General features: G+C 46.3%; 2 protein-coding genes across 2 annotated transcripts; both read left to right on the top strand.

The window, feature by feature from the left end:
* The first annotated feature begins 827 nt into the window (after window positions 1–827).
* FBXO40 (F-box protein 40) lies at window positions 828–16,910 on the top strand. The gene is made up of 4 exons (XM_082490130.1): window positions 828–934; window positions 8,297–10,195; window positions 12,286–12,784; window positions 13,751–16,910. Exons 1-3 carry the CDS (start codon window positions 926–928, stop codon window positions 12,481–12,483), a joined length of 2,106 nt encoding a protein of 701 aa, XP_082346256.1. The 5' UTR covers window positions 828–925; the 3' UTR covers window positions 12,484–12,784; window positions 13,751–16,910.
* A 3,161-nt stretch (window positions 16,911–20,071) lies between these two features.
* On the top strand, window positions 20,072–24,544 carry TAPBPL (TAP binding protein like; the record flags this gene model as incomplete). Its single annotated transcript, XM_082485534.1, has 7 exons — window positions 20,072–20,126; window positions 20,448–20,696; window positions 21,875–22,159; window positions 22,608–22,949; window positions 23,134–23,457; window positions 24,172–24,261; window positions 24,504–24,544. The coding sequence occupies 7 exons, from the start codon at window positions 20,072–20,074 to the stop codon at window positions 24,542–24,544; spliced, it is 1,386 nt and encodes a 461-aa protein (XP_082341660.1).
* Window positions 24,545–25,091: the final 547 nt, after the last annotated feature.

The following is a 25,091-nucleotide window of genomic DNA, read 5'->3' as shown; positions in this document are numbered from 1 at the left end:
TTTGCAGCCAGATGGGGTGAGAACCCACCAGGGAGAAGCAGCACCTGCCCCATCTGCACCCTTGAACCTCACTGACATGTAGTAGTACCCGTATGTCTGTACTCACCATGAGTATGAAACACTCACCATGAAACTCACGAAACTCACCGTGAAATGCTGTAATGGGTCCACGCTGATGGTAAAATGTGACTGCTCTTCTTTGCTCCTCTGCTTCCACAGGTTTGGCTGAGGAAGGGTGACACTGGGAGCTGCACCCTTCAGGCTTCCTCCCGGTGGCTGGTGGGACCCTTTCACTGTGCAGTGGAGGGGCTGGAGCAGGGGAGTCTCCTGGGGGTCCCTGGGAGGCAGACAGGCAGATCTGCACAGCTGCTCAGCTCTGGGCCGTTCCTGCTCTCTTTCTGCCCACCCCTGCCCGGACAAATCGGAAACCCACCATTGCTGTCTGCATCAGCTGCTAGAGGTGGTGATGATGAGAGCTGAGGGCACAGCAACAATTCCAACAGTAGAAACCACAAACTGGTGTGGGCGCCAAGGGGAGTTAAGTCTTAAAGTGTGAAACTCCATCAGAGAGCAGCAGGGAGCTGATACAGGGCTCTGGGAAGGGGTTTTGATCTTTTCCTCTCATGCAGGGGTTACAGAGTATTACTGGTTCTGCCTCTCACATCTTCTCTGTGAAGTATCGCTCCAGAAGTGACAGTGTTAACAAATACAGTGGAATAGACTGCTCTGTAAGCTGAGCTACACGGTCACATGCACTGGTTTTATTTTTAACATCCCAAAACTACTTGATGTTTCTGCCTGGGCTTGCTCTGAGTCCTCCCATTCTCTTCTCTTTCTTTGCTTGCAGTTCTCCCTCGCCCTCCTCACTTCAACCCGGCTGAGCACAACCAGGAGAGCAAGGGTTTGGTACACACACAGGGACTCTATGATTAAGGTAAGGCTTTCTAAAGAGAGCTGCTGCCTTTATTGGTCAAACCTTATGCAATGCAATGGTTGCTGTATCAAGCTATGAAAATCAAGATGTCTTCAAAACAGCCTTAGTAATTAAGATGAAGTAGAATAATCAGACACAAGATGTCTTAAATGACACCCTAAAACAGAGGCAGCTGGTAACTGTGAACGCTTCTGTGACATGCTACTCTAAAAAAAAAATCCCTCCATAATATATTCAGTGTATTAACCATAGTTTTCAGCCCTGTGTCTGGGGTTTAAAAACACTAAGATGCTGATTCTAAGATGGGAGCTTCAGTAGCAGGGCAGATGATAAATCAAAAATTCAATTTCTGTAATTTCAAGAAACTCTGAGAAGTAAGGGAGATACAGTAAGGGTCAGAGGAGAGGCAAGAGCAATCTTCTGGCAAAAATCCTAAGCCTTAAAATATGGTGAGTTTTGTAGCTTTGGACTGCAAACTGTATGTTAGTAAGTCAGAATGAATAATAAGATGATGAAATAAGAATCACAAGTGTTGGAGGTACCATTTAGACTTCTGGCTGCTCAGCAATTTTTATTCAGGAATCTCTTCTCTTTTGTTTTTATGACTTAGACCTTGACCAATAGCTCTGAAATTCTCTATGCAGGGCATCTGCCTTGGGCTGGGTTTCTTTTGTTTTTCTTAAAACTGTTCACTTGATTATGTCGAGAAGTTTTCAGAGAAGTATGTTAATGAGATTGTTACCAGAGCATAAAATAGAACCTGAGCCTAAAGGAAAAAAACCCACAGTTTGGACCATCCTTTTTTTTTTTTTTTTTCTCAAACTGCAACTAAACTGGAACCTGTTATTTTAAAGCACTTGCTGAACTCAAACCAGAACCAAAGCCATTTCCCAGTTATCAATGCAAAGTGAGAATTTGCCTGACTGTGTCTCTACCAAGGACAGCACAGGGACCCCTCACATGCCGGAGGAGCAGCTGAGCAGCTCTGTGTCACAGCCTTCCCCTTGTCCCTCTCCTGCCTGTCTCCCACCCAACTCCCCAACATGCCCAGCACAAGACCCTGCTGCTGGGCTGCCCTGCACCGTACCGCCAGCCCAGGTGACCACTTCAGCACCTGCAATGTTGGGGTGGGTTTATCTCAGGTGAGCTATGGCTACATTGCGCCAGGTAGGGAGGAGCAAGAAATATTGCTGATTCAGGTCTCAGAGGGGGGAGGGCAGTGTGGGGTTTCTTCCAGCAGTGCCCTGTGTTACCTGTGCCTCACTGCTCTGAACTCTCCCCTACTCCTCCCATGGCAGCACCAGTGCATTTCACTGGACAGAAATCGCACTAGCAAGTTTTAGTGCCTCTTCACTGCATGTATGCAGCACAGATTTACCAGGCAAGGGAGAGGCTTGACGGTGTGACAGCTGCTCTTGAGCTCCACAGTCTCGCAGGCCAGGTTTGGGGAGCTGAAGAGAAGCTGATGTGCTGCTGTGGGAACCTGAGCTGCACACAAGCTCTGAATGGGAAGCAAGGAACGTGCCTGACTGATGCACTGTGCTGTGGACCTACTCTGTCCCTGTCATTTTAAAGCATTTTTTTTTTCCAGTATAAAGCAATTCCAGCCTGTTCAGTAACTCTGAACCAGTGGTTATTGCCATGAAACACCACAGGCTCAACCAGCTGATCTCCAGCTAGAAAATACAGGGAGTAGCTCCCTAATTGTCACAGCCCCATCCTTCCATCTTTGGGCTTATCAAACAGGTCAGTTGTCTCACAGAAAACCTTTTCACGCTGCATGTCTTATAGTGGGGATTCACCAGGATTGTCCTGGAATCAAAGTGCCCCTATAAAACCCATGTGGACTTGTTCAAGGTCAGAGCCTCAACGAAACTATGTCTTGCACATCCTTGCTAGAAATTTATTAGTGTTATTGATGAAGTTTTCATCCATACCTTTTATTCTCCCTTTCCACCTCTCCTGGGCTGTACCGTATTCACTGCCTGACTCATTGAAAGCTTGGTTGGCAACATGTATATACAAGATCATTCTGAATGGCAGTTGCAGAGCAGGTGTGCCACGAAGAACGGTGACCCGCTATGCCTTACACCAGGGCAGTCGCTCAAGCTGTAGCTGTCCCTGCTGTGGGTGTCAAAGCGTGGGGCTTGACTCAACTTGGGGGTCACTGCGATTCCAGGTGGTGGCATTCTTTGGTTTGCTTTTTATTTTGTATCAAAGGACAGGACTTCAGAAAAATTAGGCTCCTGAGAATCATGTACAAATGCGGTACAGTACGGTTTCCAATGGCATAGTGTTTTCTTCCTCAGACCCAAGAAATAAATATATCCGTGTAGCAAAAGGAGACCCAAGCCTGATTTCTTGCTGAGGTTGTTAAATACGCAGGGATTGAGGAAGACCACTGCACGAAAAGAGAAGAAAATTACTAGTTTAAGGAGACTTAGATGCTCTCCTAGAAAATGTGATTCTACGCTGTAGAATCCTGTAGAAACCTGCCAGGGTTTTTGTGCAGGAGGCATGCAACTTCAAGTGAAACATCAGAACCTGAGCATGTCCATGCTTGGTTATTTATTTGTTTATTTAAAATATTATATTTAATTCTATTTATTTTCATCTTTCTATACTTTAATCCTACATCTGCCGAATAGAAGTAATAGTATCTTTTAACCTGAAATACACTTCTAGTACTGCAAAGATAAATTCATTATTGGTTGTGAACCCCCTCATATGCTAAGATAGTAAATACATTGAAAAACCCGTAAGGAAATTAATAACTCCGTATTCACCTCAGGATTTAAGTATTATGATAAAAATGAGATAAACACTACACACTGCGTAACAAGGATTAAAAGAAATAGACGATACCTCCTATCTGCCCAATACACTTCACCAAAAATATTCACATTCCTTGAAAATGTTTTTCTGTTGTAACATTGTATATAACTTCAACATTCTTGGCTCCAGCATTTGGATGCAAACTTTTCTGAGATTTTTAAGAGGTCCTTCTCACATTGTAAATCTCAGAAATATTGTTTTATGTTCATTTGCAATCTCATCTCAGAGGCACTCTTTAAGGTAATTATCTGGGGTTTTGGATGGCCCTTTTTGATGGTTCTTTAAAATGGGAGTCATCCCTTGATTCTGTGAGAAGAATATATAGATATGATGTATACGATCAGTCACGTATAGCAAATACCAAATAAGAAAACAGTTGTATTGTTTTAGCTCATTGACTGCAACTGAATTAAATATGTTTACTGAAAATAAATTGTAATTGGTTTATAAACTGTAAGTTACTGTCACTGAACAGATCTGCTCCAGACACACACATATCTGCAGTCAAAATAGCAGCTGTATATTTTTAAACCTTACTTGATTTGCTGTCATGACGGTCTAAAAATAAAGATTTACCAAAGTGGACAGACTGTGGACTCTAATTTGCATCCTTTCTTTCCACAGTAGCTTGAACATGATTCAAGTAAGCATTTCTGTTTTGATTTTTTTTTTTCTAACCCAGCTCTTAGGAAATTTTTCAAGTTTCAGGGAAACAAGAAGTGTACAGGTTTAGAGAAACATTTCATCACCTGACATATCTGTGTGTCTCCTGCCTCTGGATGTTATATATCAAAATTACTGAGGCAAGAAATTGTACACTTGCTGCTCAGGGTTTTGGAAGTTGTAGTTTGTGTACTGACAAGAATACCATCAACTAAACAACAGAGCTAACTTAGATCATCAGTTAAAATACAGAGCACTGGATTACCGGCAAGTCAGAATAGAAGAAGCATTCAAACCCTGATAAATACCAAAAAAGTTTTCTCTCCCTTCTCTCTGCCCTCCAGCTCCAAAGATTTGACAATAAGAAGGGAGGTATAGAAATCGTTTGGCTGACAGAACAGCATATACAAATTGGAGCTGAGGTAAACTCAGCAAAAAATGGCAGATCTGAACAACAATGAAGACTTATTCTGGATCTGAATACTCTGATATGGTCGCTTTTGATAAACAAAGCATGTGTTCTTTCTCTACATGTGATTCAGATGGGGTTCATTTCAGCATGCAACAGTGTGAAAGCAGGCTCCTCTCCAGAAACTTTGCCATCGGTCCTTTCTGTGTTTTTGGAGAACCATAAGGTCTGTGCTTCAGATGTATTTTTATTTATCAATTATTTCTCTCCAAGAGTTGTTTTTGCAGTGGAAAGTATTGTTCACACATTCGTGTTTTTATTGTGGTGTAATGTACCCAGCCTTCCTCTGACCTTATGCAAGTCATAGCTGGGACTATTTTTAGAGATTATATTTGCAGCAAAATGCTACAAGAATGAGAGCAGCAAGGATGTTGCCAATGTGAAATAAATCCATCTGTATCTCCTGCTTCTCTGAGCCACATAAAAGTAGATGTAACTAAACAGCCTATAGCAGGACAGGTGCCACCCGAAACCACATGTATTTAAGGGCTGGATGTGGCTGGGGCCGCCCTGGCCAGCGCCCTGGTGTCACCTCTGTGCACAAGCCAGTGCTCGCCAGGACAAGGCAGGGAATGTTACAGCAGAGAGTCACAAAATATTATTTTTCTGCATTGCTGCCTCGAGCTCTTTCCCTGCAAACAAGGGTGAAGGAGCTTGAGCATTATACTTCAGAGTGTAAGCTTGTCCCTAGGTAGAGGGACGACAGAGGACTTGTTCCTTTATTCTGCAGGACCGAGGAGGAATGGGATTCACTAAGAGATGTAAACGGGTGTTGGTCATTGTTGGAAGTTGCAACGGATAGAACAAAGATGTGTTGAGCAATTAATGCACATCAAATTCAAACACAAGTGTGTGGTATTTGGTGACTGCAGGAACCCATGTATGACCTTTCCCAGACATTTTCCTTCTCCTGCGTTGTTTATGACTTCCACTGCCTAGATGTGAAAGACGAGAAGTTAAAAAAGCGCCTTCAAGGAAGAGAAGGAAAGCAGCTTCACATAGCATCTCTTCCCCTTGAGCCTAAGCCTACCTCCTCTGCAGCACAGCTCTCCTCAAGGCTAGGTCGCTTAAGCCTGGGGTTGCACAAGCACTCACATCTAGGTAAATGACACTATTGTATTTTCTTTAACATTATTAAAAAAAAAAAAGTCTAAATTATTTTATTAATAATGTGTATTTTTTTCCACGAGCCAAACAAGAGTCTGCTGGACCTACAGTAGTTCCTACTGCATAGAAAGTGTGGTGTGAAGACTTGTCAAAAATCTTTTTCTCATTTTCGCTGAAAAAAAGTGCCCTGGGTCCTTTTTGGAAACAGAACTACAGTTCCTCCTTATCATTAGCTTTTTCCTTTCCACAAAGTTTTGCAGTAGACTGAATCGAGCCAGAATGCAACCTCTACAGCAAGGAGCAGAAAGTCAGATGTCTGGACTTTTCTACTTGCATCAGCTCTTCTTTGGGACAAATTACGGATACCAGTTGAAGGTACCCAGGGAAGCAGCTCCAAGTAGTGGCTGAGCAGCCTCTGGTTCTCTAATCCAACAACTGTGTATGAAGGGAAAGGACCACAGGAGGTCCTCCTACATGTTCCCCCTAAACAGCATCTCTTACAGACATTGTTGAAGACGACTGCTGGACTGGGTGGACCACTGGTCTGACCCAGAATGTCATTTCTTATGTTCTTAGACTTTTTACAACAGGGGTCATGTCTCATGCTAATCACCATCTCCATTTCCTTGCTGTCAGACTCTATGCTTCTGTTTTCCCGTGTTTAGGGAGAAGTAACAGCTATTGCCAGGAATTATTGCAAGGGTAGAGATATTATGAGCAAGGGCAACTGAGAACTTTTGGAAGCAGGTCTCATAAGCGCATTAATTTTACTAATTAAACTGATTTAATTGACTTACTGGGAAAGAACAAAAAACCACCATAATGACAGCAAAGCAGATCAGTGGTTCATTTTGACACAAAGTTAGTAAACAGGTAGTGATATCTCTTTATATAAGGATCTTCATACATCATGTTCTTGTACTTCTTTTTGTTGTTGGATCTCAGGAAAATTGTATGTCCTTTTTATATCAAAGGTTTTTAAGGGAAGGAGAGGAAAAACCTATATATTTTGAAACTGCATTAATATGGAAATGTGAGAATGGAAAGGCAGTCTTCCTTAAGAAAACATTTAGCCTGTTTATACAATAAAGCTAGTTGAAATTTCTGAAACATTTGCTTTGGCATCCTCAAGTTGTTCTTTTAATCCAGTCTGTTGGTTGCAAAACGTTAAATTCATGGAGCTGGACGGTGGCAGCTGAATTTATGAAATGGAGACTGGTATTGTTTATTACTCGCTTCCCAGGACCTTTTTCCCTATTTTCTGGCCCCTTGTGGTGTCACTAACACCTTCATAAACTGAATCTAAAATATGATCAACTCAGGGTCACCCATTCAGTTCTGGGTGGTGTTTGACACTGGACATGCAGACATCATCTAGGAGTGTAAGGGTAAATCAGGAAAGCAGAGTAAAGAAGGCCGTTCAAATTAGCCTTTACCCGGGCTGGTTTCCACACTGGGAACTGGGATCATGATGGTAATCCTGACTCTCAGCCTTGCTGGTGTAGAGCAAAGGGAGGTTCATTTGCACAACATTCATGTCTTTATGGGAGGGAGGCCAAACGACCAGCTAATTTTTCTAGAGAGGAGAAAGAAATGTCATCTTTCCTACTCAAACAGTGTTGAGGAATCATAAAATAGTTTGGGTTGGAAAGTACCTTAAAGATCATCGAGTTCCAACCTCCCTGCCATGGGCAGGGACACCTCCCACCAGACCAGGTTGCTCAAAGCCCCATCCAACCTGGCCTTTGAAACTTCCAGGGATGGGGCATCCACAACTTCTCTGGGCAACCTGTTCCAGTGCCTCACCACCCTCACAGTAAAGAATTTCTTCCTAATATCTAATCTAAATCTGCTCTCTTTCAGTTTAAAACCATTACCCCTCATCCTATCACTACACTCCTCGATAAAGAGTCCCTCACCATCTTTTCTGTAGGCCCCTTCCCACCCCCCTCACGGTGCCTCCAGCTGTCTTGATTTCAGCACCTTTGTATAGACAGACCCCATGTAAATACTGAGACAGAAAACATCTGGCTCTCAAACCACAGCTGCCTCTGCTGGGGTAATGACTAAGGACCTTATCTATACCCATACTGCTATCAGGCCGCGCTGTACCGTGGGTATTGCTGCTGATACATGATTGTATGGAGTCATTTGGCTGGAGCCTTATTCCTTCTAGAGGCACATGTGAGCACCTACCATGTAGAAACCAAGCATGGGCACGGATGGCCTGTGGCCATTCTTGCTCCTTCAGGCAATAACTCTTGTCTTCTTGTCTTTGCTACACACAGCACCGGGCTCAGAAAGCTCCCCCTGGGCAGCACAGGCACTGCGAGAGATGTTTCAACCGGCACTGCCGCGCACCAATTGAGCCCTCCATCTCCTGCATGGTGATCAGCTGCCGCTTCCACTGCGGGGCCACCTTCCATATGTGCAAGGAGGAGGAGCACCAATTGCTCTGTCCCTTAGAGCAGGTCTCCTGCCTCAACTCAGCCTATGGCTGCCCTTTTTCCATGGCCCGCTTCAAGCTGGCAAAGCACCTCCAGGTCTGTCCAGCCAGCGTCGTCTGCTGCTCGATGGAGTGGAATCGCTGGCCAAACGTGGATTCAGACACAACCCTCCACAAGAATATTATGAAGGAGACCTTGAATGAAGAGTGCTTGGACACAGCCTTGGCACTCAGAGACCAGAAGATACTTTTCAGGACTTTGAAAATAGCCGACTTGTTTCCAGAGTGGAGGAAAAAGGATGAAGTGGAAGAGCTAACGGACAAAGCCATGGATGGGGAAGAAGGTGCTGTGGGCGGAGTAGCTTGTGATTCCCAAGGGGGCAACGACCAGTTGGCTGAGCTCAGCCAACGTGAGCGTGAACAGTTGGCAAAGGACAAAGAGGGAATGGATCTGGGGAGTTACAAAACCTGGGAGAACATTTTCAGCAAAGAGCTCCAGGCTTGCAAGGTAACGGGCTCAGCAGCCAGCGCAGGACAAAAGACAGAGGAGGCTTCCAAGAAAACAGCATCAGCCCCTCATGCTGCCAGCTCCACAGAGAAGGCAAAGGAAGTACCTGATGGTGCAGAAGAGGCAAAAGACCAAAAGCCTGAACAAGTAGCACCGAATACAGAAATGACAGGACTGGCTCCCTGGCAGGAAGGGGTCCTGGAGAGGCTGAAGAAGGAAGTTGGTGTAGGTGATTACAACATGTATCTGGTACATCACGGGGGAATGCTCATCCGCTTTGGCCAGCTAGCTGCTTGCACACCCAAAGAAAAAGACTTTGTCTATGGGAACTTAGAAGCTCAGGAGGTGAAGACTGTTTACACCTTCAAAGTGCCAGTCAGTTACTGTGGAAAAAGAGCACGACTAGGAGATGCACTGGGCCACAAGATGCCAACTTTAGACAAGTCAGTGGATACCTCAGAACTGGGAATAAACCTAGAAGAACTACCTAAGGCAAATATAGTTAAAGCCACACTGCTGTGTGCACTGGAAAAAGAGCTGAAAGGCCACGAGATCTCCGAAGCAAGGGGTATTGATGGACTCTTCGTGGATTTTGCAACACAGACATACAGCTTTCCTCTGGAGCCCTTCTCCTCCAATGCCGTTCTAGCAGATATTCTGGATGAAAAAAGCCCACCAGAACTCCACGTGGAGCTCTACACTGAATGCGTAACCAGAAGACACAACAAAAGCAGTTCAGCTTTCACGTTCACTTGCAGTCATTTCTTCAGGAGAGACGAGTTCCCATCCCACTTCAAGAATGTGCACGCTGATATCCAGTCATGCCTGGATGGGTGGTTCCAGCATCGCTGCCCGCTGGCCTACTTGGGATGTACTTTTGTTCAAAATCACTTCCGCCCTGATGGACTTAAGGCCAAGGTTATATACAGCAAGCCTCTCAAGACATTTGCTATTAAGCCAGAGGTGGACACCCTCCTTGCCGAGTCAGGGAAGTGCAATTCCACAGTGGCTAATCGAGGGAGAAATAAGGACTCGCTGAGCAGCCTCCCAGTGGAAGTGCTCAAGTACATTGCGGGGTTCCTGGACAGCTTCAGTTTATCTCAGCTGTCGCAAGTGTCAGTGTTGATGAGGGACATCTGTGCCACTCTGCTTCAAGAGAGGGGAATGGTCCTGCTGGTCTGGGAGAAAAAAAGATATTCCCATGGTGGTACTTCGTGGAAAGCTCGCAAAAAGGCAAGTGACTGTGACACTGGGGAAAAGACAGCCATGGGTTCCCTCCAGATAAAACACAAGCATAGCAAGGGATGCTGCATATAAGCATGCAGATGTGGGGAATGTGGTTGTGAATTAGCACCATAGATGTTAGGGGTCAGGGCTGTAAAATGCAGTACATCTAGCAAAGGTAGGAAGGCATAAATGGACTTCTGACGAGCTGAAAGGCCCCACCCAAGCTTGTCTTGGGTAACCTGTTTTCATCTGCACCGTTTTTAGGCACTAGGAACTGAGAATTCCTGATATTTAAAGGCATGGATTTTTGAAGAATTTGAAGTTCATACTCTTTTTTTCTTTTTTTCTTTACAAGCTGATTTAGGGTATGTCAAAATTAAAACACGCTTTAGAATGCTAAAATGGTAAAGAACAAGGAGACGTGGCTGTGAAAGGAGCTCAGGGGTTCACATCAACCACTGAGGGCTTTCACGATTAGGGCTTTCATGAGTGTCTGACTGCCTGGGTTGTGAGCACCTGAGAAAGCAGCACAGGGATAGGAAGCCACCTTCTGCAATGCTGGTCTCCCACTGTTTGTGCTGGAAAATTACCACCCTCACTGGCTGTGCAGGTAGTCTGAAAGAAATATGTAAACACAGCTCAGTATAAGCCCTGGCTGAACAATAGTTATTACATTTTTTTTTCCAGCTGATAGCCTTGCAGCTGCTCTAATATAAAACTGTGTGAAAGAATAACATGAAAGACTCCAGCATGACCAAGCAGACAAGAAAGAGATCTAGGAACAAATAATTTAGAGATCCAGGGAAGACTCCCAGAAATGATCTAAGGACTTGGCTTTCAAGCAGACCCCTGACGTTCTCCACCTATTGATTCTTATCAAATGGAAGCTTAGAAGTTTATGACTCTTTATTAAGAGAAAGGACTCTTTATTAAGAGGAATACTCTTTATTAAGAGAAAACATGAAGTGTGGTGAATTCAAAATCTGGGTAACAAAGTTTGGTGGCTGCAAGTTGAATTAGCCCAATCCAAAGCAGAATTAGCCACTGAAATAAATTACTGGAGGATGTGGCTTCCTTCAGTAAAAGGAAGAAATTCTGGCTGAGCAATCGTATAGCAATTAACTTCAGTTATTGCAGCGCAATTTCAAACCAGCAGCATTGAATTTCAGGACTGTCTAACCCTTTTCATGTTACCTCTCTGTACTGACCACATAGGAATCTTGTTTCCAATGCAGAGATTCTGCTTGAAAACATTCTGTTTGTATTTAGTCTGAATTTCTTGACTACTGTGTACAATAGCTATGATTACTTAGGACTAGGACAGGGTCAGGTAATCTTAAGCATAGCACACCCACATACTGTCCTTCTTTCACAGAAAGAAACATTTTTAGGGAGAACTATGACTTTAAAAATTCATTTGATTTAATGGTATACAGCAAATATTGAAGTGACTTAATCACAGTCTTATCACTACATGCTAGTATATCACTAAATGGTAGATGGTATCACTGCAAACATTCAAAAAAATTGTGCACATTTCTATTTTTTACAAGCTTGTATGTCCTCTAGGAAATTAACTTTAGATTTCCCAGGCTTGTTCTGGGGTGGGGTGAGTCACAACAGTGTTGTAATGTTAATGACTTTGAAGTTGCTGATAAATGCTTTGGAAGGTCTTTATGAAGTCAGATTTCTTTGAGATATGTATCGCACAAGCATGCTGTAGTCACTTTGCTTTATAAACCTCTTGGATCAGACTGTACATGTGATGGAGTTCGCTGTAGAGGTGCGGTGGTGGGGTGTCCTGCATTTCCTCATGCCCTGCGCTGGATTGGCACCAAAAACTGTAGAAGGGTATTTTCCCCTTAAAAATGACAGGTGATTACTAAAGCAGCAAAACCAGCAAGTACGAGCTACATAACAATACAGACCCCATTTTCACTCGTTATACCAGCCCTGCACAATCAGATGTTCAGTAGCCTGTCCAGTACAAGTAATGCACACCCACAACAAGCATGTACAAGTTTTTTACGTCCTCTCCCATTTTTACCAACATTCCCATTTTCTCTCCCCAATTTATCTCCCCTTTCCCATATTAGATCTGGCAGTTCAGCAGCCTGTTCTCCAGGGTTAACAAATGGCAGCGCAACGACGTCGTGTGCATGTCGGAGCACCTGAAGAATTGTCCCTTCTACGAAGTGGAGCACAAGACGGACCCCGTGCTGCTGACAGGCATGTGTGAATCTCGAGAGCAGACTCGAAAGACTTTGGTTTCTACTTTCAAGCGCAGAGTCTGAACAACCTGCTTCCCTTCAACCATGCTCCTTTCAGGGCCCTTGAAAAGATTTGGGAATTGGGGTGTCAAGATTGTTGCTTCCAACTCTCCTTCGGACGTACAAAACTGGCTTCTCCCCAGCTTCGTTTGCAACATCCTGTATATATTTTTTTTTTCCCTGCATTCATTTAATGGTTAAAACTTCATCCACTGCTCACTGATACCGCGCGCTTTCAATTTTTGTTTCTGTTCCTTGCTTGATACAGCCTCCTGGAGAAAGCAATAAGGATCTTGTTTGAAACAGCATCTTTGCAACCTTGAAGGTAGGCTGCTACTCCTGTAGCACGTTCCTGAGAGAAGCAAGAGCAGTTAATATACATAGCTCGACCAGATCTGAAACACCTTAGTTTTGGCTGGAAAGCCAAGTTCTGGGAGCACAGATAGATGCCCTCCCGCCCAACAAGCCTAGGGACTGGTAATCTGTTCGAGATGTGAGCAAAAGAAAAGGAGCCCCCAAAGTCAAGTGAATAAATTAAGACTCAGGAATGCACCGCACCACCACAGACCATCATTTAGGGCCCTGATTCAGGCAAGCGTGCCTAGTTAAGCACAGCCTTTGAGCGCAAGCCTAAAGCTGAGCTCATGGGAACATCCAAACCAAACCAAAGCAAACAAACTTGCTCTGTGTTAGAAATCACCAAGTAGCAAACGGTTTTAGGGGCTCAATTGACTTTTTATATTTTTCGGTTAACAACTCTCTCTGTTTTTATTTAAAAATTCGTCAAAGCCGTCAAAACAATATTTGGAGACAGTCTTAGAATGCCTTACCTACTCAGTTTTGCTATTGTAAATTGCAAATTGTAATCCTAAGCAATTGTAAACTATTTGTCAAAGAAATATTGTATTTTTTTCTGTAAAAGAAAAGGCATTCGGCAACCCATTCAGTAATGATAAGAATAATATTTGCTTCAGTTAAATCAGCTGGAGTATGAAGATTTTTTCCTTTTTTACAGAGCAGAAGAGCAATTAGGATTTGGTGTATTTTTTCACAAATACATTAATTTAAAAACAGAATGTACTTGTTGAGGCAACAGATGAGAGAAAGCAGGCATGTTACCAACGGCATCTGTCTTTTTACACTATTTAAACCCGCTTCAGAGGCATTAGTTAGAAATGTCATAGTTGTGGTGGTGAGTGGGATTCCTCTGAAATGGCCACATATCGATTTGGCAGCTTCCAGCCACTGCACGGCCACAGCGGTGCCAACTCACACCCCTTTCTTTTTTTAGGCTCATAGTCAGAAGTGCGAACTCAGGACATGAGGTCCAGTTTTCATCTCACCGTCTCGGGCAGAAGGACCTTGCCAGGAGCTGAGATGTCTGCGGGCCCGGACCACTGCTCTCCTCGCCTGGGCTGGCCAGGTGAAAATTGGCCTGGACGGATGGACACGCGCCACACTCACCATCCCCAGTCTCAGAGTAGGTCTAGGATGAGGCAGGCTATGCAAGAAGGAGCCCTCTCCTACCAATAAAGATTGCTGATGAACCTGAGCTGAGTACTTGGTAATCAAAGGCATGAACTATGTGGTGACCGAAACTGTGCTGAGCGCAGCTCGTCCTTGTCCATACTTGCAGCTTAAGTGGTCCCTGTGAGATTTTTAACCATATGAGGATGTTTTTCTTCTCCAGACACATGCCCTCAGGAGCATATTATCTAGTTGTGGGGACAGTGGATTGGTCCCAGGAGCAGGAGTAGCAGCAGTTGTTTGGGGTTTTTTAATGGTATTCTGTTTTCTGTCCCTAGAGATACTTTCTAGGAAGCCTCATAATGCTTTACACATGAGAATAAACTTGTCTGCGCAGGTATCCTGTGGAAAACACAACCAGTGGCATCCCAGTTTTACGCAGAGGAAACTGAAGCAAATGAACACAGGGAACCTAAGCTGGGCCAGGAGCAGTTGAAGCTGGGTGCTCTGATCCTTCATCCTATGGCTTAGCCACTGCACAAAACCAAACTGGCCATCCTTTAAAGTGGCTTACAAAAATTCACCTGTCCTCAAAACATCCCCTATGAAAGAGGTTGCCAAATATTATCACCCTGTTTTACACAGGGAAGGTGACAAATGTGAGAACATAGGGCCACACTTCCTAGACTGGCCTCTACATAGGACCTCATCCTTCATGTCTCGTGTACCTGATTTTGAAAGATGCTGAGCTGCAGCATGATGTGTAGCTGCAGACCACAGCAGCTGCAAACGCATGTCCAAAAATTGTGTGCCAGTACCTCTGCTGGGTGCTTAAAAATGGAGACACTCAAAATTATGGATAATTTGGGGTGGAAAAAAAAAAAGATGCTTAAATGATAGGGTCTCAAAGTCAGTATTCAAGGCTGATATAAGACACCATGAAAAAGTTAGTTCAACCTGTGAACCATCTCTCACCTGATCAGCCACTTAGCTGCTCTAAACTGATGTAGCTGCCCTGAAATTTTGATTTATGTTAGGTTTTTAATGAGGTCATTTTACCTTTAGTGCCAGTGTGACTGAGTTAGAGACAGAAACGTCACAACCTCTACCTCTTGGGATCAGGCGGGGTGTACATTACAACTTCTAGGAAGCTGGGCTTAGATCATTTTCCTTCTGGTACTGCTATAGGGTACGCTGGAGAGACACAGGCTGTTAATTCACAGAAAGAGAAAGAGACAAATTCACCCCCATGAATATATACTTCTGCAAAATGTAAATTTGGTTAAGTAACCTTCAGCATATACGGCGGAAGCTGAAAATCCACGGTCATGTTCAGGTTAGTCTGGTTAACCTGACCCTGCAAGAGGAAAAGCCATACAGGGAAGTGAAGATCACACTTATACCAGTGTATACCCGGCTGGCAAATTCCAGCTGGTAGCCACGTCTTACTTTATCTCGCATTTAGCACTAGCGGAGAGCTGTGAACTGGTGTCAGATGCAGTTTAATTAATCAGAGGATGTATGCCAAGCTAGGTCAATGTTGACGGTCCTGCTCATCAGCAGAGTCAGCAGAAGCTTTGGAGAGCTGCAAGGAACTGAACTTGCCTGCTCTATTCATTTTGATGAGGACAACACCGACTTAGTTAAAAGGCAAGAAGCTTCGACTTGGGTTCAGCAAGTCCTTAGCCTCCTAATTTAAGCTCGTAACCTGACCGGTGGAAAGTTAAAACTCTTCCTAAATTTCAGCTTGAGGGATTTGATCAGAAGAAACAGGGCATTTGGTGTTTTTCAAAACAGGTCTTTTGCTGTGGTGGGATCTGAACTGGAAAAGGGGACCCAAGTCCAGCAGAGCTCACACTCCAGACCTTCATGGCTTTGATCTCATTTGTGCTGCCCACATGTCTTGTGCAGGGTGAGAGCAATACTCCACACACTCCAGGCTGATATGTTTTGTAGTGTGTCCACTTGTTGGAAGAATGGGAACAGAAATGGCATCATGGAAATCAGAGAGGTCAGAGCAGGGCAAAAAGGCTCAGGACAAGATGGGAAACAGGAAAGGTAACAGCTTTGGATAGAGAAGACCTGCCTGATTGTAGGTGTCATGGGGAGAGGCAAGTGGAGAACAGTAAAAGGGCACAGGAATGAATGGACGTGGGATGTGGAAGAGGTGATGTGGCTGCAAATGTTTTGGAGGAAACGGTTCAGACACTAGGAGGAGTGACATTGAGGAGAGCAGAGACATAAGGGGAATGGAGAGTTTAGTTTAGTTTAGTTTAGTTGGTTTTGACTGACAAAGTAAGCTATTTGGATGACCTCACTCTGTGGCACAACCTCTGTTCTGGGTTAGAGTATTCAGCCAGCAGATTGCTGAAACACGGGCTGAGAGGCCACTGTAAAACTGTGAATAGTCACCAGTTCTGGTGTTCCTGTACCTTCAACGCTTGCTGCCAACAACAGACTTTCTGGATGAATGCTTCTCCTTAAGGAAGGGGCTGGAAATTCCCCATCAGTGTTATACAGTAACATGGGGCAGAAGATAATTCTTAAGGGGTGGAGAGGTAGGTCACTGACTGACACGTATCGTGGGTCTGGGTTAGAGGGAGAAATTACTTGCCAGGCCTCCAACTCCCAAAACTGAGTGAGCACAGATGAGGTGAAATTTATCTGAACAGTGTTTGTTATTTTGCAAAACTCTGTAACTCCTTGTTGCTTTCTTAAGAATAAAAATCATTATGTTTAAAAAAAAAAAAAGATGAAAAAACAACAAAATCCAAGTATTAGCTTGTTTTCTTAGTTTCATCACATTAATGTTTGCTTTGCTTTCAAATCAGATGTGGTAGTTCCTGTACCCTCATATTCGGTATGCTCCTTTTCTCTGCTCCACTCTTCACTATATTTTTCCTGGTCGAAGACTATTATTTGTATTTATTATTTATATTTATTTTAGATTTATTTAATTTTAACAATTATTCTTATTCTTTACCCCATCCTCTTTGCATAGCCACTTTCTCCTTCCTGGTTCAGTTATTTACTTCTATGAAAAACTTTCTCTTCTTTTAAAAATTCAGTTTCCACATTGATACTACACTATTTCTACAAACAGTTGAAGAAGAGTTTTCTTTGCTGATCTCTCTCCTTACTCTTTACCTACTTCTAATAACCTTGTGGCTCTTCAGCCAGGCAGCTACAGAAGGACTTTTGCTTCTTTACTTGGGGTGCAAGTTCCACAGCCGCTGTACGTTGCCCACAGAAATTCTGGGCTTCTTTTTCACATCCAGTTTCCTTACTGCTACAGTCCACGCCAAAGAGTTCTCTTAACTCCTTGATGGTTTTTGTTTCTTGAAACAAAGCCTGCATCTACAGTATGGGCCTATTCTTATTTAGCTTCCCACTTAATTTATATGTAAGGAAATTATGATCACACGCTCCGAATTTATTTTTGATGACCACCTGCTCTATGACTTAATTGCTATTTACAACTATCAAATCTTTTGTAGGTTCAGTGATGGTTTTGTGAAGGAATTTGTCGTGTCATATTGAGAATTATAGGCCTAAGGCCCATTATGATCATCAGAGATTATTCGCTGTCCATAACTCTAAAGTTAGTTGCCCCATGGCAGCATAGTTCTTAGTGGGGTTATGTCTCTCTTAATATTAGCTCTCTCCCTACATATCCAGTTATGAACATGAGCAGTTCACAGCTGATTCTGAGCTGCACCAGTGAAAAGCCTCTTTTAACTTTCTGAGTTTCACCAAAACAACCTATAGCATCATTCATGTGATGATAATGCACTATTCTCATCTTCCTTCCTAGCAGTCCTGAGCAGCAGAATATTTTAATACCAGAGACAAATGTTACTCTACCAGATTTCTGTTACTTGCATGATAGCTAGTTTACACCCCATCTTCGCCAAGGTCTTCTCAATAGTAGCAGGTGATATAACCAGGGGCAGCAGCAACAAGCTGAAGCTTGGGAAGGTCAGGCTGAATTTCAGGGACAATTTTTTTATCAGCAAGATAATGCAGCACTGGAACAGGTACCCAGAAAGGAGGCGGTATCTCCACCCTTGGAGGGTTTCCAGGCTTGGTCGGACAGAATCATAGTGACCTGATTGAGCCAGAGCCTGGATCAGAGACCTCTGGAGTTCTCCCGCTGTCACCACTTCTATGATTCCGCATCATCACCTGAGATTGACTGCAGCACACCGGCACCTGCCTCCCTGGCCTCACCCGCTTCCCTTAGCTGAACTAGATAGCCCTTTGGCTACTGGTATTGTCTGCTGCTGCTTCTCTCATCATTACTAGTATATTCTTTCCCCTTGTTGTGGAGGCCTCTGCCCATCGATACCTCCTTATCTGTCATCACATAGTTATTTAACTGGTTTTCGTCTCCCTGCCTATGAAACAGATACACAGCCCTCTCCCAGCAGCTGCAGCATCACTGAACGGCTCTCTTGAACATGATACCTACGCAGTAAAGTTACATTTACCAGACAGCTTAGTAAATTGCACAACTTTTTACCCTGGTGCTGTGCTGTTAGTTTTAGGCAGGCTGATCCAGCAGGCAATGGATTGCAGCTCTGGAGAACAGAAGAGAGTCCCAGCTTTAGCAGATGTCTGGAAGGATTTGATTAGAGAAAAGAGTTTACTGCTCTGCAAAACAAAGGCTGTCACAACTGCTGTGTTTGAACCTCTCTGCAGGCAAAAGACCCACAACTCGTTTCACAGCCACAGCACAGGCTGCAGACCTCCCCCAGCTCCTCTGCGTAAACAGCTAAGGGGAAAATCTGCTGAAATGCAGTTTTGGCCACACTGGAGCAGGCAGAGAAACAAACCAGAGAAAGAAGCCTTGCCTTAGCAGACACCGCTGCGTTTGCCTGGGGTGAAGGAGTTGCACAGACGCTTGTACTGTGCTTCGTTGGCCGATGGGAATATGTGGGTGCCCTCTGAGAGCACAGATAATGCCAGACAATAATATGTAGGGTCAGGGGAGCAGAGATGAGTGCATCTCAGATTGAAGAGGGATGCAGGGACTCACAGGGTGTGCTGGTAGGTGTGTGTTATTACCCCAGTGAGGCGGTGGGAGAGCCATGTCTGACAGCTCAGGGCTCCTAAGCATAACTTCAGCAGCAAGAATTGATATTCCTTGTGAGGCTGTTCCAAGGAGGACTGAAGTGGTGATTTAGGGTGGGATTGGGATGCAAAGGGTAAGTCTGTATCAGGAACCTGTATCTGGCCAGCACAAGGTGCTTCTTGGGCTGGTTTTCAGGAAGTTGTACTGGAAGAGCTGGGGCTGGGGATGATCATGATTTCCTGCAGGTGTGCATACATGATTATAGCAGCAAGGGTGAGTTGTGTTACTGCAGGGCTGGCAAGGCTGCGAAGAGAGGAACAGCCCAGCACAGAAGCAGCCATTTTCTCTCCGTGTGTCTGAAAGATGGGGAAAAGCAGTAGTTAAAAATACCGCCAAAGCTCATCTGTTTCCTCTCTCGCAGCTCGTTTTTTTTCCCCTGGGATGTTTTTCCCCAGGAAGCCAGGGCTGATTTGGCGGCTGGTGGTGGCACCACACGCTGTCCTGCCGGGGCTCGGGGGAGGCTGGCTCACACTGCCGCACAGCTGCTGTGCAGCTGAAGAAGAATTTGCAGGGTGGGAAAAAAAAAAAAAAAAAAAAAAAAATCAAAACCAACCAACCAACCCAAAACAAGAACAAACAAACAAAACAACCAAAACCCCCACAACCAGCTTCAACCTCCAAGATTCTCACAAAGCTAGAGCCTTCTAAAAATCAAGGGGACAGAGATGTGGGTGCTTTCAGTGGCTGCCCAGCGGGTCCGGCGGAGACGAGCGCTCACGCCGAAAGCGCGGTGGGAAACGCTGATAGAAGATTGCCTTAAAGAGGGACGCGGCAAAAGCCGCCCGGCCGCGGGGTTGGGGGTGCTCCGCCATCCCAGCCGATGGCACCCCGCTTCCCTGCTGCCTCCAGCCTCCCGGCAAAGGCAGAGTTAAGGGGTTTAAGGGTCGGGGCTGCCGCTCCGCCAGAGCGAAAGCGAAAGGACAGGCGGGGGCGGCGCGGCGGCCGGGGCCCGGTTTGGTTCCCGTAACGGGAGGATACCGGGGCTCGGAGGCGGCCTCGCTGCGGGGCAGGATGGCCGAGGGGCTGGTGCTGTGCGGGGCCCTGGTGCTGTGCGGGGCCCGGCTGGGTGAGTGGTGGGGGTGGCGGGACGGGGACCGGGGGCGGGCACCGGGCGGGGGCCGGGGATCCTTCTGCGCTCGCACCCCCACCCCCACCCCCGCTTCAGTGAAGGTCTCCCAGGGAAAACTAGGGTCTTCCTAAAGACCAGAGGAGGGTGGCGCAGGGCTAGAGGGGTCCCCTGCCAGCAGGGCTGGGAGAACAACCCCAAAGCGCCCTCCAGCCCCCAGCCTCGCCGTTATTTGTCCCCCCCATCCCAGAGAAACTCATGCACTTGTCTTTGTTTGCAGTGGGGTTCACGCACTCAACCGGTTCTTTTCCCTCCATAAAGGGCCGTCTCAAGTTCCCACACCAGCGCCTCCATTTCGCAGGGTGGATATCACCCTGGGCTGCTCCTACGTGGGGGAAGATGTACGAGGCTTGCTGCGTGCCCCGGGTGGCTCGTCCTCCGAGCATCCTGCTACCCTCGTGCTGAGGGGCATCGACGTGAGAGACGACGGGAACTTGGATGATGTAACTGAGTACAAAGTCCCACAGAAAAATCGTGACCCCTCTTCTCCCATTGTCTTTGAAGCCTCAGGTGAGCGGGAGAGCTGGGGTGGGAGAGCTGCTGCTGGGGTTTTGGCCACGTACATGCACTTGGCTTCTACTAGATTTTTCTTTAACTGAGTTTAGACAGTTTTTGAAAGGCCACTGAAGTTTCACACATGGTTTCCTGAATTCAGCAATTGGGACCTTAACAAATGAACTTTGTGGAAGATGTTGAGGCATCTGGTGAGACACCTCTCTCCTGCTGGGGCTATCCTAGATTGCCTGTGCCTTGGGAAATACATTGTCAAAACCAACTCAGGAATTATGCCGCTATGCAGTATTATTGCACCCATAAAGACTGTTCACATCCTCAGTCACATGGGTGTTTTTTGCTAGCGGGAAGCATGGGTGGTAAGTGGGCATGAAGCAGAGCTGTCCTGCTCAGAAGGCTGCCTGTGTGCGACTTGGCTCTCCTTACTGCACTCGTGGGTGCCAACCTGCAGTCCAGCCTCTGCAGCCCTTGCTTCGCGCGTAAGTTTGCAAACACCGTCACGCAAGGGTCTGAGCCTGTACGTCGCTGTGGTCTTCTTCGCTGCCCGCAGTGCTTATCTGCGAGCATGTGCTTCAGTACAAGCTTATTCAAGGTTCTGAGACATTTTCAGAGAGGAAGCTGAAGGCCCAGCAGAATCCATTAGTCTGGGTCCAAGCTCTCCTTCAGGTGCTGTGGATGGACTTGGCATTGGTGAGTTCAAGCACACTACAGCCGGGCTACCATCAGGCATTGCAGTTTGTTTCTAGCGATGTCCACGGAAAGCGGGTAGGTCACTAGGATGCTTACACCTATGCTTAAGCCCATGCTACAATCAAAGGCACAGATACAGTGTGCATCCAGTACATCCAGCCACTCCTGCCTTCTTGCCACCCTTTCTTACCTGGGAATCTATTCTGTTTATTCTCCTTTTCTAACAGTTTCTTTTGCCCAGAGTGAACTCTGTGCAATGTGGCAGGATAAAATACAACCAACAGACAGAGGGATGTAAGACAGTCATGACAAACCTCCCATATTCTTTGCAAGCCTTCATCTATTTAAGCCTAGCCTGGCATTTCTGGGCTCTGACTGACCCCAACAGCGCATGATGCTCCTCCAAAATAACGTGTCTCATCATCTTGCACTTTCTTTCCCCTTTTGGATTCAGACAGTTAAGCTCTCTTCATCTATCCTCACAGCCCAGTTGGTATCCATCCCACATGCGGAGTCCCTGCTGCATGCAGACTGTGAAGGGGAGGAGGTGAACTGCGAGATCTCCCCGTACAGCTCCCAGCGGGCTGGCCAGGGGCCCTGCCATACCTCCTGGTTCATGGCCACCCTGCGGCTCTCCAGCGGGATCAGTATCGTCCTGGTGCTCAGAGGACCCCACTGCAGCAGCCAGGAGGAGGCAGAGGAACACGATGCAACACTGCATCCAAAGCTGAGGATTCCTATGAGCAAGGAGGGGACTTTGCTGACCACAGGTGACCAGGTGGCCCAGGGTACCCCCACAGCACTGAGGGACATGAGGGGAGGGGACCCTGCCTGCCCCCCGAGTCTCTACCTCTCACCAGGACCTGAGGGCTGTCAGGAGCTGTTGATTAGGGAAAAAGGGGTCATGCATATTGTCCCTCCCATGCCTCCTCTCAAGGTTTCCCATGCCCCAGCCCCTAAGGATGACAAGCCCCTTCAAGACCATGACGTGCACTTGGTGCCCACCAGTCTCCCTGCCCCACTAAACCCACCGGGCTGGCTTCCTCCAGCTCTTCAGTCTGCATGGCCCCTGGGGCATCACATAGAGTGCCTGTGCCTCCTCCTCCAGGTGTGGAGTTCACTGCCAGCCCTTCCACCAGCCCTTCCCACCCGAGGGTCCCTTCTTTAACGACATCTCTTTAACTCTCTCCTTCCTTGTGCCCTTCTTTCTGTTTCTAGTTGAATTTCAATCGTCATCACGCAACACTTCCCTGCGCACGCACCTTGGCGGCTCAGTCACCCTCGACTGCCGCTTTGCCTTAGCTCCTGGCTCTTTGCTCTCCTCCCTGGAGTGGAGGAGGCAGCACCAAGGCAGCGGCCTCGTTGTTTTCCAGTACAAAGTGGGGAGCACAGGCCCAGCAGCCCAGCCAAAAGTCCACGTGGATGTGGCGGAGCTGCTGGGGAGTGGAGATGCATCGCTCAGCCTGCAAGGAGCGAGCGTGGGAGACGAAGGGACGTACATCTGTTTGATATCCACCCCACTGCACAAGGCCCAGCATATCATCCAGCTGCATGTGGCCGGTGAGGAAGGGAAATGCCTCGGGGCAACATGAGTCCCATGTCCCCAGGCACTGAAACTTTGCCTGCACCCTTATCCCATTGCTACCAACACTTATTGTCACAGGCAGCCCATCTTCTCTCCCTTGTGGATGGGGACTTTTGTACTCTGCTAACAATATGTCAATTCCCTCTTTATCTCCTCCAGAGCCTCCAAGAGTTCATGTCATTCCAGCAGTGGTGTCATTCGAGAGAGATGTGACAACTACTCTGACCTGCAAGATTGCTGGCTATTACCCCCTGGATGTCTCGGTGAGCTGGACACAGAAGACTTCTGAAGATGACATGGAAATCCCTCTCTCACACGCACGTTTCTCCAGCCACCGGCAAAACCGAGATGGCACCTACAGCATCACCTCCTACCTCAGCATCAGCTCAGCCACAGCACAGGCACCAGCCACCTACAGCTGCCATGTTTCACACGTGGCCCTGGCAGAGCCCATCTCTGTGAGCGCCCATCTTAAGGCACCAGGTAGGTGTCAGGGGCAGAGGGGCAAGCTCTTCATCCTGCCCGGCCCTCCTCCCACCTCATCTACCCACCACAGGGATCAAAACCTCTGAGTCATATCACATCTGCCTGTTTCTCCTTGCTTTCCTTCTAATGTCATCTCGTACCCATCCTCTCTTATCCTCCTCTTTCTTTTCCCTTTCATGTCTTCAGCTTTTATTTCACTCCCTGAAGCTTTTGGGGAGCAAGTGTCTGATTTCCATCAGAGGAAACGAGATTTTATGACTGAAAGTGGAGCACCAGAGCAAAAGTTTGTAGCATGTGGGCTGGACCCTGCTGGACAGGCACAAGAAAACAGCCATGTCCCAAGGAGTCAGATGCCCAACTGGACTTGATGTTCAGCTGGAGATGATGCTGCTTGAGAACTATAACAAAATACCTTTCTCCCTGTTGGAGCTGTTGGGGTTCTCATTCTCCCTGCTCTTGTGTCTCCTCCTGACCCAGCAGGGAAAAGCAAGCAATACTGAAGTTTAACAAGTTACGACACTTGAGTCCAGCCAGTATAACTGGCTCTGGGTCTGTGTGGGTTTAGTTCATGTGTTTCATGTCACAGCTATGTATCCAACAAGAGCACGCACGTGGTCAGTTGCTGGGGGAGTTCGTCTAACTGTGACAACTCGCTGGCTGTTCGGCCGCCCCAGCCAACCTAACATCACTGATCCTCCTCTTCCTCTGCAGAGCAAACAGGATCGGAAGGACTGGTGGGGGGTTTCATTGCTACCATCATTTTCATCGTTGTCCTCTTCATTGTGCTCAGGAGGAGAGCAGGTAGGAGCTTAAAATGCTGAGACGCTTCCCTCATGGGCGAGGTGGAGCAAAGGGCATCTTCCTCTCCCCTGGACCTCCGCTCAGGAGAGATGGAGGTCAGGATGTCCCAGGATCCTGGAGGGGGAGGTGGGGAGCAGATGAGCTGGAGACTTGTCTCTGGTGGAAGGCAGCCTGAGGTGATGTTTTGCACCACTTTGGTCTTCCTGAATCTTCTTTTTTCTTTTTTCCTCTCTCCTTTTTAGCTAAACCAAAGTCTGAGCAACCTCTAAGGGCTTCAGAATAGAAGGAACCCTTGTGTCACCCACTTGCACTCTTTTGCCTCCTGTCTCTTGACACATACTGCTCAGGAGAGCCAGACCCATCCAAATATTAACAGAGCTATTGGTCAGTATGGGAGGGGTAGGTCTGCCCTTGGTGGAGGAGCTGAGTGACTGATCAGAGGTGGACTCGCAGAAAAACCTGTCTTCATCTTGGGAGGGCAACATTGATAGCCTCAGCTCTTTGCTGAGATGCTGCGTTAGATGCAACATGCTAGAAAAGCTTCTTCTCCGGTTTCAGGGAAAACTAAATTGTATATAGGTGAGTGTTTGTATGACTGTATATATGCATGTGTATATGCAGATATATGTATGTATGTGTACATGTTGTAAATAGGTATACAGCATTTACACATGTATGTATCTGTAGATGTATATAGGTACATTTGGTTAATGCCTATGAGACAGGTGTTTAAGTAAGATATTTATAGAATCCTAGAATGGTTAGAGTTGGAGGGGACCTTAAAAATCATCGAGTTCCAACCCCCCTGCAGGGACACCTTCCACTAGACC

Source organism: Vanellus vanellus, assembly GCF_965231255.1.
Source record: "Vanellus vanellus genome assembly, chromosome: 1".
Taxonomy (NCBI): Eukaryota; Metazoa; Chordata; class Aves; order Charadriiformes; family Charadriidae; genus Vanellus; species Vanellus vanellus.
This window is presented reverse-complemented; position numbering and strand designations above follow the sequence as displayed.

What these genes read in the sequence shown, in the direction of transcription:
- FBXO40 (XM_082490130.1), top strand. An exon ending in CGTGGAAAGCTCGCAAAAAG is followed by an intron (nt 10,196 to 12,285) that starts GCAAGTGACTGT and finishes TTCCCATATTAG; the next exon opens with ATCTGGCAGTTCAGCAGCCT.